The sequence below is a fragment of the Orbilia oligospora genome, assembly GCF_000225545.1.
Source record: "Orbilia oligospora ATCC 24927 unplaced genomic scaffold scaffold00078, whole genome shotgun sequence".
In the NCBI taxonomy this organism is placed as follows: Eukaryota; Fungi; Ascomycota; class Orbiliomycetes; order Orbiliales; family Orbiliaceae; genus Orbilia; species Orbilia oligospora.
The window spans coordinates 1,603,382-1,617,098 of NW_011645635.1; the positions used below are offsets into that span (position 1 = coordinate 1,603,382).

Consider the following 13,717-nt stretch of genomic DNA (forward strand, 5'->3'; position numbering starts at 1 on the left):
TATAGCCAGTAAACATTAATCAAAGGAAAAACAAAACAAAACAAAAAAAATGAATATGAAAGGAGAAAAAAAGGTATGATGACCCGCCGTTTGTACAATATGCCATCTTCGCATTCGCCATGCATCCATACACCACATTACCTTGATAAAGATTCTATTCAATACCCCTTCGGAGCTTGGAAATTATAGCATCCCAATAACGAAGCCAAAAAAGCCAAGCCCCACCCCTATTAAAACTGGCAGCGAAACTTTGTATGCTCTTTCGCCTTCATTTGTGAAAATATTATCTAAGCCTCCGTTTGGCGGAGGTAATGGTCCGTTATTATTATTCTGTCGACCATCCCCACCAGCAGGTGTCGAGGACACTGCCTCTGCTGTTTCTGTGGTGGAACTACTGGTCTCTGCTGGTGTCTCTGTTGGATCTGGTGATGTGGTCTCGGATGCTGTGGTTTCAATAGTAGAATTTGTTGGGTCAGTTGTGGATGTCGTTTCAGTGGGAGACTCTTCAGCGCTAGTAGTTTCTGATACATTGCTGGACGAAGTTGTTGTAAATTCCATATCAGTTGATGATGAGTTCATGACGGATGTTGTTGTTGCTGGTGGGTCAGAGCTAGCGGTTATGGTTGTGACGATAGTCACTTTGCATCGGCTGCGTCCGTTCCCGTCGACGAAGCAGCTAGACCCTGTGGGGCAGCAAAAGTCGTTACTTGGGCAGACGAAGAAATTTGCGCTATATCGACTATATTAGTTGATGATTCAAATGCCAGGGAATTGTATCCGGATATTATAAGTGCTACTTACTCCTCACACACTCTTTCACAAGCTGCTTTCCCGTCTGCGTCCCTTAAGCATTTCCTTCCAGAAGGACAACAAAACGTCCTACTGGGACAAACACCAAATCCATCATTGATACAAGGAGCACCATCATTCGGATTTGCAATCCCTTCCACTGTATTTACCAAATCTCCCGTATCTTCACAATCCGTCCCTTCCAGACAGCAACCCGAGTTTCCCCGAATCTGCACGCAATTATAACCGTTTGGGCAGCATCCACCCCCGGCGGTACAACATGTCTGCCCTGCCGAGCAACAAGAATTTCCAGCACATCCCGTTTGCCCTCTCTGGCAACATCCTAATCCTCTGTTGCAAAATGCATTAGGACCACACGAGGGTCCGTCCCTTGTACATATTAAACCCTCGGCGCCAGAGCCAAATGCCGAGACTTGTCGCACTTGTAGTTTGTTATTCATACTCCGGGGTATCCATCTAGGTAATGGTTTATTCTCAGGTATTGTAAGAAAATTGCGCTTCGAAACATCGGGTTTGGAAGGTGCCAGCCCGCCTGGTAGGTCACGGAGCAACTTCCCCGGTTCGATATCGTAGCTAACATAATCGGCGAGTGCTGTAGGGAGGAGGGAGATGGATAATAATGATATCGAGAAACTGGGTATTCGCATCTTGAAGTATATTATTGTTAAAGGTAAATGGTGTACTTCTGTGACCTGAAGATAACGGGAATCGATGGCTGTATGAAATATTCCCTGTAGCCAACAGGATCCGTATATATATGTCGGAGCAGCGAGAACTCGCTGGTGGTAAGGGATCCGAATCTCGAATTCGAATATGTTGTAGATTTACCCAGAAACCTTAGAACAGAACGGCAGCCTTGAAGTCGTAGGTGCTTTGATATACCTCCCTTCGAGTCCAGAAAATGAGATGACCGGGAGTTTGGAGTCGTATTTTATTCTCGATGGGATCAATTGAGATCAAATTATCGTCTGGTGCAATCGCGGTAACCAGGTGCCAGAGATCAGCGGTCTTTTGCGTTGAAAATGTGGTCAGTCGTCAAGCCTGCAACACAATTCTAACCTCTGTTGTCGTCGACGCTTCAAACGGACGTCAATTGCAAGCCAGTTGAAGAACTTCCAGTCGTTGAACCCACAAAATCAAAAGCTTCGAAGGAGATGTAGTGATGAGTGAGAGTAATATCTGTTCAACAGATAACCATCCAGATGGCAGGGAAAGGAACAAAAGCAAGGAATGTCGCCAGCGAAAAGAAAAGACCGACTCCTCAAACAATGCACGTATCAATCGGCACTGCGACCAGCAATTCGTCAGAGTATTAGGAAAAGGAACAAAAGAGGGTTGAATCGAGAGAGAGAGAGAACGAAAGATGGGAAACAAAAGGCCATAACGCTATGGCAAAATGTTTCTTCGATGACTCTGCTGCAAGGTACAGCCCCAAAGCGGCATGGTGCCCCTCCTCCAAGGCGCTGGTCAAAGATGAAACCTTCAGCGCGCGACAATTGCAATCGTGGTCGATAGCCCGGCTGTTCAGCCGAAAAGTTGAGGCAAGCAAGCAATCTGGCAGAACCACGTCGTTCACGTTCGAACTATGCATTCACCAGCTTGGACGCTTTGGGGATAGCAAAGCGCCCTCTTTGGAAAACTATTTTAGACTTTGCATAATTATCGTCACCCATTTCAACTTGGATGTCCCCTCATGACGCTCGCCAATACGATCTCGCAGACTCCGAAAGGCAATCATTTTTCAACAAGCCTCATCCGTCTATCTATAGCCTGTTAACTGCTGTTTGAAGATGGTTCGTTGTGTGCCGACCCCTTGACCTGGTTTTTCAAGTTCAAACGCCGCACTAGTCCTGACAAGGCCGTCTGGGGCTTCCTCAAGCGATATCATTGGCCGAATTCCTGTACGACCCACCAGGTTCACGCCGTCTGTGTTTTAAGCTTCGCTGACCCTCGTTCCCCCATTGCATTGGACGAGTTGAAGCGTCTATCAGACAGCACTTTCTGGTGAGGGGAGGACCCTGAAGGAGTTCTTGGGCTCGGACCATTCGGTATCATGACCGACGATGGTTCCTGAATGCCGAGGCCGATGAGCTTACTTGACAGAGTATATTATTCTCCGCAATCAATCTCGCCTTTTTTTGAAGCACAATGATCCAGTTAGAATAGCTAGTGATGACATCAGTGCTTACTCGGGCACCTTAGCTCAATATCACCAATTATAAAAGTCTTGAGTATATTAAAAACGAAAAAAAGCTTATCATTTCTAGAACAAACGTATATTGTATATATCCGATAGGAGTTATATCCGTTAATTTTTTTACAGGTACGCCCAGACATGGCACGGTTTGACTTTGCATCGGCCCTCCACTTTTTACGAAGTTTCCGCGTTTCCTAAAGGTTTCATGGTCTAGCCGTCGACCCGTCTCTCTTTTTTTTAGGTGTATAAGATCTTAGAAATGCCTCGAGGCTAGGTTCAAAATATACCGGCCAACCGGGTCAGAGCGACATTTGCGTGTTTTGTCATGAACTCATATCGGTAAGTTAAAGCAGGAATCGCTGGAAAAAAATATCCGCAATGTCTAACTGATGGATTGATATACGGGGTTTCGTCGATAGCGAATTGGACTTGCATAAAACGTCATCTGCCGAATTTGCGTTTTTGGTTTTCCAACAAAAGTCAAAGTGGACTTGAAACTGTATACATGTATTATTGCCAATGATTTTCTAACATTTCGGTAGTTCGACGCCATGAATGCATTATCATGAAGTGAATTCATGAATTCGAATATAGAATAAATATCACACCGCAAAGTGGATATAGATTTATACATGCATGTTAGGTCAGCTTAATGGGCGACTGGCGTCAGGGTGTTGTTATTCCTCGAAATGAACTAGGCCGAAGCTCAATCCCTGCCGAGATCCTGCCCGGAGTTATTGGCGTCCGCTTTGAGTCGGTCGAGTTCACGCGACACCCACATATATGCATATACGCAGATTGTTGAGTCAGAGATATCAAGATGAACATGTTTAAGAGATCATCCTAGGAATTTAGAATTGTTACAGTTTTCTACATATATGGCGTTTATCATCATCACACGTATATTAGTCGATAGTCAACAGAAAAGACGACCAAGCCAAGATTGCGATTAATTCAGCTGCAGAAGTCCAAATTCTAGAAAATAATGGCGACTCCCGAACTACTGCCCCTCCCCGCAAGTATACCTTCATTCCCGAAGTACCTCGCCGAAAACAAGGATAAGCCCGTCAGAGAGTTACTTCAACCATATCTCAACCATGAAAACCGCATCCGTGAACTCTTCGGTCAAGACCCGGCAAATCCGGTGCTGGAAAGCAAGTATCTCGGCCTCGTACCCGTGTACGCGGGGCACGAAGAACACATTGAAATCAGAGCTCGAAGTCTGAAATCCGAGTCTGAAGATGAGAAAAAGAAGTATATTTTACCACTTGAAGATGAAGAACGAAAAATTAGTGGAGAAAAGGCAATTGTCGGACTTGAACAGTTTAAAAAGAATTTTCGTATTTACGGCGAAAGTAAGTCTCCTGAGATCTGATACGGGAACTAGTGTAGAGAGGCTAAGCACTAAGTTAATTAGGTGCTCTTGTGAATCTGGATTGGAACAACGTTGTCGCAGCAGGATCGAGTGTCATGACAGCCCTTCTAACCATCCCAGAAGAACACCAAAAATCACATAAATCTCTACGACAATATTACAAGAAAATATCACGTGAGCAAATTGAAAGAAATGAAGAGCCATACATCGACCTATTTCTGTATGGCCTTGACGAAGCTGCTGGTTTGAAGAAACTGGAGCACATTGAATCGACAGTTCGAGATAACATTCTCTGGGATATGACATGTGTCAGGACCAGAGATACCCTTATAATAGTCTCAAAAGCCCCTAACCGTCCTATTCGGGTTCAGTTGCGTCTATACTCCAGCATTAGTCAATTACTCCACTCTCCGGAATTCGGGGTAGAATGTGCTTGTGTCGCATACGATGGGGAGCAGATTTACACCACTCCGCGAGGAGTCACATCTTGGATGTTGAAATCTAATATGGTAAATACTTCTCAACTCGATTTACTGGGAGAATACGAGTCGTCACTTTATAGATACTCATTTCGCGGGTTTGAAGTTTTCTATGGAAACTTACATCGAAATTCTATTGACCCCTCGATATATAAATTCTCAACGAACCAGCTTCAAGGGCTCGCAAAACTACTTGTCTTCGAACGAACCCCTCGAGGTCCTAATCGTAGGAAATCCAAAGCTGAAAAGGGGGAAATAAACGGATGGGAAGTATCAATCAAATATGGTAAAGATCATGACCCTCAACAAGATCGACTCAGAAAGTGGGTCTCAGTCGACACCGAAAATGGTATCTACGATCGAGATCTCGAACTCAACGAGTGGAAAGGAGAGGCTCAGAAGGATCGAGTGGCTTATCTTCACCGTCACCCAGCATTCGTGGGGGGCTTCGAGTATGTCAAAGGAGACTGCTGCGAAAACTGTCCTATTCCGCAGACAGCAGAAGAATTAAGCCTTCAAGCAGAAGATGACCAGCACTATGTCCGAGGGAATATCTACTTTCCCGAGCCCCCTTTGCGGCCTACATTAGAAACTGAAGAAACCTGGGCCGATACGGCATATATTAGGGCGGAAGATGAAGTGCTCCATCGAGCAATCGCTGAGTTAGACGCTGAGGCCGTCAGAAACCTGGTACAATCCTGGCCAGAAGACAGCCTGAAAAAAAATGTCAACAGACGAAGCTATACTGGAAGAACGCCCCTGCAACTAGCCGTGCTTTCCAGTTCACCAGAAATAGTCGATATTCTTATAAAATCAGGAGCTAGACTGACAGCACGACTCTCGGATGGGCGCAACTCATTGCATCTTGCAGCCGCGAGAGGGGACCCCGAAATAGTGAAACTTTTACTCCTGAAGAGTGATCAGAACGAAGAGCTTAAAATGGAAAGGGATGATAGGGAACGAGCACGAGAGTATGCGACAACTAGACGCTTAATTCAAAGAGAATCATCCGGTGATAGTATCGAGAGCTTTGAGGACGTTGATTACAGCGTCGAATTCGAAGATGACCTCGATGTTGTATCGACAATACATGGTGCTACATCAGTTTCTGTCCACACTGGCGCATCTTCATTTGTTGAAGTCACGAAGAAGACCGAAGACTCAGAAAGTGGTGAAGTTGACGACGCAGATGCCGTAGACGATGTTCTCGACATCAACATGGTGGACAGGACTTACAGAATGGCACCATTCCACTATACCATTTTACACGACAACAAAGAGGTTCTGACAATGCTTGTGTCTGAATTTGGAGCAGATATTCTCCGCCTGTACGCCTATCATCTATTCCATGAAGTACTTTGAGTGTAGAACACTAACATTACGACTTGCGTTTCCCCGATAAGGATTGCTCCGGGTGCTGATTACTACAATAGTTATGGAGGACAAGATCCTGGCATACTACCAATAACTTTAGTCCAATATATCGGCCAAAAGAACCGACGTGAGGACATGCTGAGGACTCTATTGAGATTAGGTGCATCGTCATCGCAGGTTGACATTCAAGGTATCCCAGCAATCATACGGATGGTTCAGGTATGCGATTTAGATTGTTTGAAGATTATATTCGAAGAAGACGGCGCATCTGCAGTGATATCTGCACAATCCTCGGTGAAGCATAAACCTGATTGTTTCGGTACACCACTTCTGGATAACGCTTTGACGGCTGCGTAAGTTCTAATATCTTTTCTTTGCCCCTAGTGATTGGAATCACGCGGATTACTAAATTTAGCTAAATATGTATATCCATATAGTATATTTCTCCGTGACAAAGCAAAGGCTTGTTTCCTATTAGAAAAAGGAGTCTCACCTAACCTTACTACCGGAAAATATAAGGGGAAACTGTGTTATACTCCGACTATTGACCCCGAAGAGGACGAGAATTGGTCTGTACAACCATCAGAAATTGCAATTAGAATGGACCTACCAGAGGTCTTCAGGAAATGTGTCGAGCTCGGGGTCGACTGTTCTAGGTATACACATGGCAGCTGTAAACAGCAGGTTATTTATGGCGGTGGTTACAAGAACCAGTAAGTCAATCGCAAGCTCAAGCTGCCCAACAGAAAAGCCGTAGGGCCATATAACTGATCAAAATACATAGGGATATGACATACCTGGATTTACTGCAGCAAAAGGTCATTCAGTTCGATAATATGTTGAAGAAATTACCAAAGCCGGTTGTTTCCCTGCCCCTAGGCTTCGTCGAAGGTACCTATGAGTATTGGCTAGCCTCTAGACTAGTTAACAAGGAGAACGAAAGACGGCAAAAGGAAAGTATTGAAAAGATATCAGAAGGCTACCTATACGATAAAGATTCCTATCAATCCGAGAAAGAGAGACTAGAAGGATTAAAGGCAAAGTTCGAAGAGCTAGTTGCATGGGTTATATCGAAGGGTGGCAAAACATATCAAGAACGAACGGGGGAAATCGAGCTTCCCTCTGAAAGAGATTTCCATGAACCAACCAGCATCAAACCCAATGCGAAGCCTGGCGATGATGGGAAAGAAGGGAGAGACGAGACTGAAGGGGAGGAAATCCTCTTGGAAGTATCCCCTTCATGGGAATACCTCGGTGTCGATGACGAAGCTATGAAGAAAACCTATCGGCGGATCTTCGAAGCCGCCTGGAATGGAGACGAAGAAGCATTGAAGAAGGAATTCCTAGGTGCGGCTTCAAATGAAGGAGAAAATATAACGCATAAGGTCGGCACTCAAAACGAAATCGGGGACACTATACTATCAATTGCAGAGCACAGAAATCACCCAAAAGAATTCGTGGACCTGATCCACGATATCGCAACCTCCCAAGGCTTCAAATTTGAAACTGAACCTCAGAAACTTACCAAAGAGCGGACCTCCGGGAACTTCGGATTCCGAGCCTTACGCACAACCCCAGAGGATGACTATAATAGCGTTGAAGGCTTCGACCTTATCCGCGACCAAGGTATCGATATCAAAGATCTAGAAGAAGCGTTCAAAATCTACGGGTTATCCCAACTAAAACATTCCGGTATGGATTTCGAATTCTCCGAAGCCGATACTGCGGTCAGAGATTCCGCTTATCTTGGCCTAAGCATCGACGGCCAAAGAAGAGCAGACCCTAAACAGAAGCGTGAGGTTAAAGAACATACACCACGAGTAATGTGCGACGGGCGGAACGACCAACCAATAGCACTATACGCCGCATACCACGGTTCATTGGAAGTATTAGAGTGGCTCGGCACAGACGGCCCAGAACTAGCACTCCGAGAGTACCAACAGCATCTTGAAGAAAAAGTGAGACTAAAACAATTAGATTCAGAGAATAACGAGGAAGAAGAACAGGCTCCGGATCCTCCACTATACATCCCGCTGTGGCAACAAACTGCAGCCCAAGAGGGAGATGTTTTCCTTGGAATGCTTCAAAGGGCAGATAAGGATACTATCACACAATGGCTGGGTGTAAATCACCCACTTTTACCACACGTTGTAGTCTCGAATTTCCTCCTAGGAACGAATAAGACGGACCGAGAAAAAGTTGCATGGTATACAAGAGTCTTGAAATTCATCATGACACGCTTAGGACCGGATTCTATAAATTCAGCGGAGAATTCCGTTCATCTTTCACCTTTATTCCTCGCGGCTTCAATCCGGAACAAATGCGCGATGGAAGCCCTTCTAAACCTCGGAGCCGACTTGCACGCTAAACACAACAGCGAAGAACTTAATATAGTCCACAATCTCTTCGACACTGCAGGTCTTTCTAGAGCTCGTGGGGATCTCGATTCAATTAAAGCCTGTCTTGATCTTCTACCCGCAGACTTCAAACACTGGGCATTTACCAACAAACAAACCAAACCATTCGAAGAATTTAAGATATTATGTCGAGGCTATCCTCCTTTATCCATCGCCATGATTGCTATAACTTACCCAGGATCAATCAATCTCAACTCTCGAAACTCCCAAGGAGATTTACCACTCCACATTACCGCAAAATTCGGATCCTTAGAAGATCTCCAATATCTCCTCGACATCTCGACACCAGAACAAATACTTACCGAAGATACCGATGGGATGACACTCGCAGACCTTATAGATAAGATATTTTACAACAAAGTTATCAAGAACCAGATGCCAAGGATGAGCAATACCGCACTGTATTCTGAATACGGGGGCGGCACACCAATATTCTCTACGGGAAGAGAAATCATTCGGCCCTCCAAAAAAACTCGAGAACTCCGACTAGGCGGGACTGAGAAGTCAACAAATCTTAGGGTTGAAGAGTGGGGGTTGGATGCAAATGACTTACGATATGGGAGTGGTGAGAAAATGGTGCAAAAGGTCTATAAAGAAGCCGTAGAAAAACTTGGAAAGCGAAGGATATTGGTTTCCTTGGGTGATGTGAATAGGGCATGTGCAGCAAACTTAGAGGCTAATAAGGAACGCCGGGCTAATCACCGTCAAGGATCTGAAGATATTGATCCGAGTAGTGATGATATTATCAGCCAATGGAGCGGTCGTAATTGGGATTTCTATAATTAAATAGAACAATGCTGGGACCGGACCGGGGGGGTTTTCAAATCCATGCATAGCTACGTTATACCTGTATACTCCTAGGTAGATAGTCATAAATTTATCTTGTGGACTAAGTACCGTAACTCACACATACATGGCACTGGCCACGGAATGAACGTACAAACAGAAAGGATTCCAATAGAAACACCATTTACTCCATTATAGTGTATATACCGATCAAGAAACACCCTTTAAGAAATTATATAATAGTACCGTATAAACCCGTCTAACAAAGAAAAGAAGTAGAAGAAAAAAATAAGAAAAATAAAACGGGAGTTGGAAGACACTTTATACACCGATCATACAATACTATAGCGTAGACTATGTAAGATTTTGGAAAAGAAACATAAACCCGGGATAGGAGAGATAAAAAAAAGAGAGAGAAGGAAAGCCCAGCTATAAACAGTACAAGAGAGACCTGCAGCACATAAGTTACCAAAAAAAAGGAATGCATACCGCCTGTGCTAGCTGTATACCCGCAGTATACAAGAAAATATAATGACTGTAACCCTCAGAAACCTACCGCGAAACCAAACAGCACACCACGACGACCACCCCGAAGACCTAGAGAACCAAAACAAAAACTCGAAACCCAGACAGGATAAAGGAGACAGCAAGTATAAAAGGATCAAAGAGGCGAGGCGAAAGGAAGAAGAAAGGGGTATATAACACATGGATGAAGGGGATACAAGAAAAGCAGGGGAATACCGTGAGTACATCCATAACGAGCCAATGATGCTAATATGCTACATAGTAAGCTTAAACGCGCACAAAGAAAAGTGAAAGAAAAAAAGATTCCAAAACGGATTGATAGGAGAGCTCGCAATAAACTGAGCACGAAGAAACACCCCCCATCCCTATAAAAACAGAGAACCTATTTCCCTCTTCCTTTTCCCAGTTTACCGATTAAGCGATTAGATAGTATTCTGCAACCCACCCTTCCCAATTACTCCATCCGCCGCGCTTGCAATCTCTTTCCCAGATCCTTTCGACCTTCGTTGGCTTCCACAAATACGAGAATTCGGATCTGTCTGGGCTCCTCTCCAGCTCCCGTTCTCGGGCCTTATCTGCGTCGAATTCCCTCATAAATTCGCTGTTCTCGACTTCTTCATTCCCTCGCGATGTGTCCCACTGCGCAAGAACGACCTCCAGCCTCTCTGGTGTCAGAACCCCACCATGGGTAACTGCAGCCCTCAGCACCGTTAAGAGCAGCTTCATGCCTCCCGTAGCCATTAGATAGGCTACATATGCTCGAACCTCCTGCTCGGTATAAGTGAGGCTGTACGGCGGGGCCTGCCATTCTTCGCTCATCGTATCGCCCGGCGATAGTGAATCCGTACTTGATGCTCCAGGCCAATCCTGATTGTTTGATAGCCAGCCGTTTTGCTTCTCCTCGCCTTCGGCAACTTGACTGTCTCGAGGCGAAGCTGGTGTCGCATTCCTACTAGCTTTTCTCAGTGCCTTCGCCTTGAGCTCCATAATGGCCTTGCTCTTTTCGCGGGGACCCTCGATGAATGGCTTGAAAACCACTCCGACGAATATCGCCTTCACAACCTCGAGTATCCACCTCATATCCTTGCTTTCGACTTTACTTAGGTTATCAGTATCTTCCTTCCAGTATTCGTTCCGAAGGTCCCTGAGGCGCTTCCTCTCCCAGACTAGGAATTGGTCGTGTGGAAAGTGGCTGTCCTTGGCGAGTTTTGATATGCTTTTCTTCAATTGTTCAGCTTTGGCGTCATCTGCAGCGGACAATAGAGGAAATGGCATCGTGGCGTCATAGTATGCCTTTTGCTCTCCATTTGGGTAGTACATCGGTACTTCACTCCTGACCAGCTTGTCTAAAGAGTAGTTTACAAACTCCCATAAGTGCATCAAGTCTCGATCCACATCATCCCGATGACTCAAATCTTCTGGCTCATGGTTTCCGTGAGCGGTTAATCGGAGCTGTTTCCGACCTTCCTCTGAAAGGAGAAAGGATTTGTAGACATCCGACTGCAGGATATCTGCAATATCCTTGACGACCTGAGATTGAGCCTTCAAGTAGCGAATATATCCGAAACTAGAGTTGATGGAGAATTCGGGGTGAAATTCTGGAGTCTGGGAAGGTCGGTTAAGGTATTGGAAAGCGAATATTGACCGTGTGAGAAGTGAGTCGGCCCGTGGATTTGCACCTGCTTTGGCGAGTTCCCGCTCGTAGTAGGCTGAATTATTATCTCGGATTACGTGGTTGAGCCGGGAACAGGTGTCATAGAGGGCGGTGTGGGAGCAGAAAGGGAGGTATTTGGAAATTTCGAGAACAAGTTCCGGTGGGAGTGATAGAAGAGTGGCGGTGGGTTGCCATTCCGTCGGTGGAGCTTGCGTGTTAGTTGATATCCTTGCTTCTATAGGTACGGAAGATTCAGCTGGAACCGTCGAAGCCTGAAGATTTGATTCTTCTTCTTCGAAAGAGACATCTTCCATCATCACAGACTTTGAGCTCTTGAGTGGCATTTCCTCCCGTAGCTGCGCTTGTAAGGTCTCCATTTCATCATCGTAGTCTCGCATGAATACTGACTCCACATCTTCATGACCCTCGTCCACTCGTGGCATAACATCGATGGTTAAGGATCGCTGGATTCTGAAGTCCACATCATTCGTTTCAGGTAATCTTGGAGGTACACCAGCAGCGGTTTCGTCTGGTGGGGAGGAGGTCGTTGAACGTTTCTTCGCATGACCGGTGCCATGGTGGCTAGGGGTTCCGGATGACGAATTAGCCATTTTAGAATTACCCTGGGTATCGGATTCCGTCTGATGGAGAGGTTCTGTACACCTCGAATCGGGTAGTTGTGACTCTGACTGGTTGAACTGAACCGAGAACCCTAACGAAGATATGGCCATACTGATAGTTGAAGCTTTTCTCATAGACCCGAGGGACACTGAACGTCGGTCTTTGGTATCGGGAACGACATTCTTCCGAGGTTTCTTCTGTTTCCAGCCGAGGAGTTTCCGGAACTGACGCATCATGCGAGGATTACAGGAGCAACGTTTGTTGAACGGCGAAGAGGGAAGCTGTTCTCCCCGTTTGGAGATCCTGTAGCTGAACATCGGAGCATTGAGTGAGATTAGCCAGGTGGTTTCTTGGTCCCAAGGAGATACTGTAAATGTAATCGTAGGGTTGCTTTTGGTTTCTTTTTAAAGTATTCCCTGGGAAGGAGAATTAGAATAGCTATGACAGCTATTTGTGTGTAATTTTGTATGACAGATGAAGGTGAATGTTTCCAAAAAAAAAGGTATGAATCTTCGAACAGAAGTAGATTCAAGAGTGGGTACTGCCTGACGATGCCCGAAGTGCAGACAGGGAGCCTTTCGAGTAAGGCAGCAAACAACAGTAGCGGTAACGAAATGAAACGAGATGAAAGTGAATTTGAGATTGATTTGAACGACAAACGAAAAGAAAGAGTCTGACTAACAGGAGATTTCGTGAGAGAGAGAGAAAATACCTAGGAAAACGACAGGCTGGCGAGGTGGCCTCTCAGTGTGAGAAATAGTGTGTGGATTCTATTCTGCAGAGCAGCAACAGTAGGTGCAGTTCGGTGCAGTTCGGTGCAGTGCAGTGCAGTGCAGCTGTCACCTGGTCAGCGCAGAGGCCCGTATGACGTAGATGCAGCCTCTCCCTCCCTCTTTGGATGTCTCTCGACCGAACGACCGAACGACCGAATGAACGAGCGAACGAGTGAGTTAACGAGTGAGAATACAAGATAGATGGAAGATCTATAAAGGGAAGAAGGCAGGGGAAAGAGAACCAGCTAGGAATTAGAGGGAGGGAAACAAAGAAGAAGAAGAAGCGGGGAGATATATAAAGTAGGGAGAGATGATGATGGTGATGGTGATGATGAGGGTGACGATGGTGATGATGAGGTAGTTAACTGCTTCTTAGACTAATAGGTAGTAGTAGTAGTAGTAATAGTAGTGGTGGTAGTTTATAACGCAGTGAAGTGGCAGTTGACGGTTAACTGTTAACTGTTAACGTCGTTGGTGTTGGACAATCGCCGAATCGGAAGTCGACAACACAGCGCGGAGGGGCAGCGGGATATAGAACTGGAATCGATTCTGGATAATAGATCTAATATGGAGGAGGCGATGGAGGGGATAGTCTCGTGGATATTTAGAACTCCGCTTCTTTGGATTCGACTCTCAGACCGACAGAAATAAAGGACAGCTTGGAACTCCAAATGACCATCAACGACGAGGAGGAGGAGAATAATAA

General features: G+C 45.5%; 3 protein-coding genes across 3 annotated transcripts; 1 reads left to right on the forward strand and 2 right to left on the reverse strand.

Moving 5' to 3' along the window:
- Positions 1-183: 183 nt before the first annotated feature.
- AOL_s00078g471 (uncharacterized protein) lies at positions 184-1,457 on the reverse strand (the record flags this gene model as incomplete). Its single annotated transcript, XM_011123734.1, has 2 exons — positions 184-730; positions 802-1,457. 2 exons carry the CDS (start codon positions 1,455-1,457, stop codon positions 184-186), a joined length of 1,203 nt encoding a protein of 400 aa, XP_011122036.1.
- Positions 1,458-3,992: 2,535 nt separating this feature from the next.
- Positions 3,993-9,438, forward strand: AOL_s00078g472 (uncharacterized protein; the record flags this gene model as incomplete). The annotated part of the gene is made up of 5 exons (XM_011123735.1): positions 3,993-4,362; positions 4,425-6,189; positions 6,295-6,588; positions 6,673-6,948; positions 7,020-9,438. 5 exons carry the CDS (start codon positions 3,993-3,995, stop codon positions 9,436-9,438), a joined length of 5,124 nt encoding a protein of 1,707 aa, XP_011122037.1.
- Positions 9,439-10,377: 939 nt separating this feature from the next.
- AOL_s00078g473 (uncharacterized protein) lies at positions 10,378-12,474 on the reverse strand (the record flags this gene model as incomplete). The annotated part of the gene is made up of 1 exon (XM_011123736.1): positions 10,378-12,474. One exon carries the CDS (start codon positions 12,472-12,474, stop codon positions 10,378-10,380), a length of 2,097 nt encoding a protein of 698 aa, XP_011122038.1.
- Positions 12,475-13,717: the final 1,243 nt, after the last annotated feature.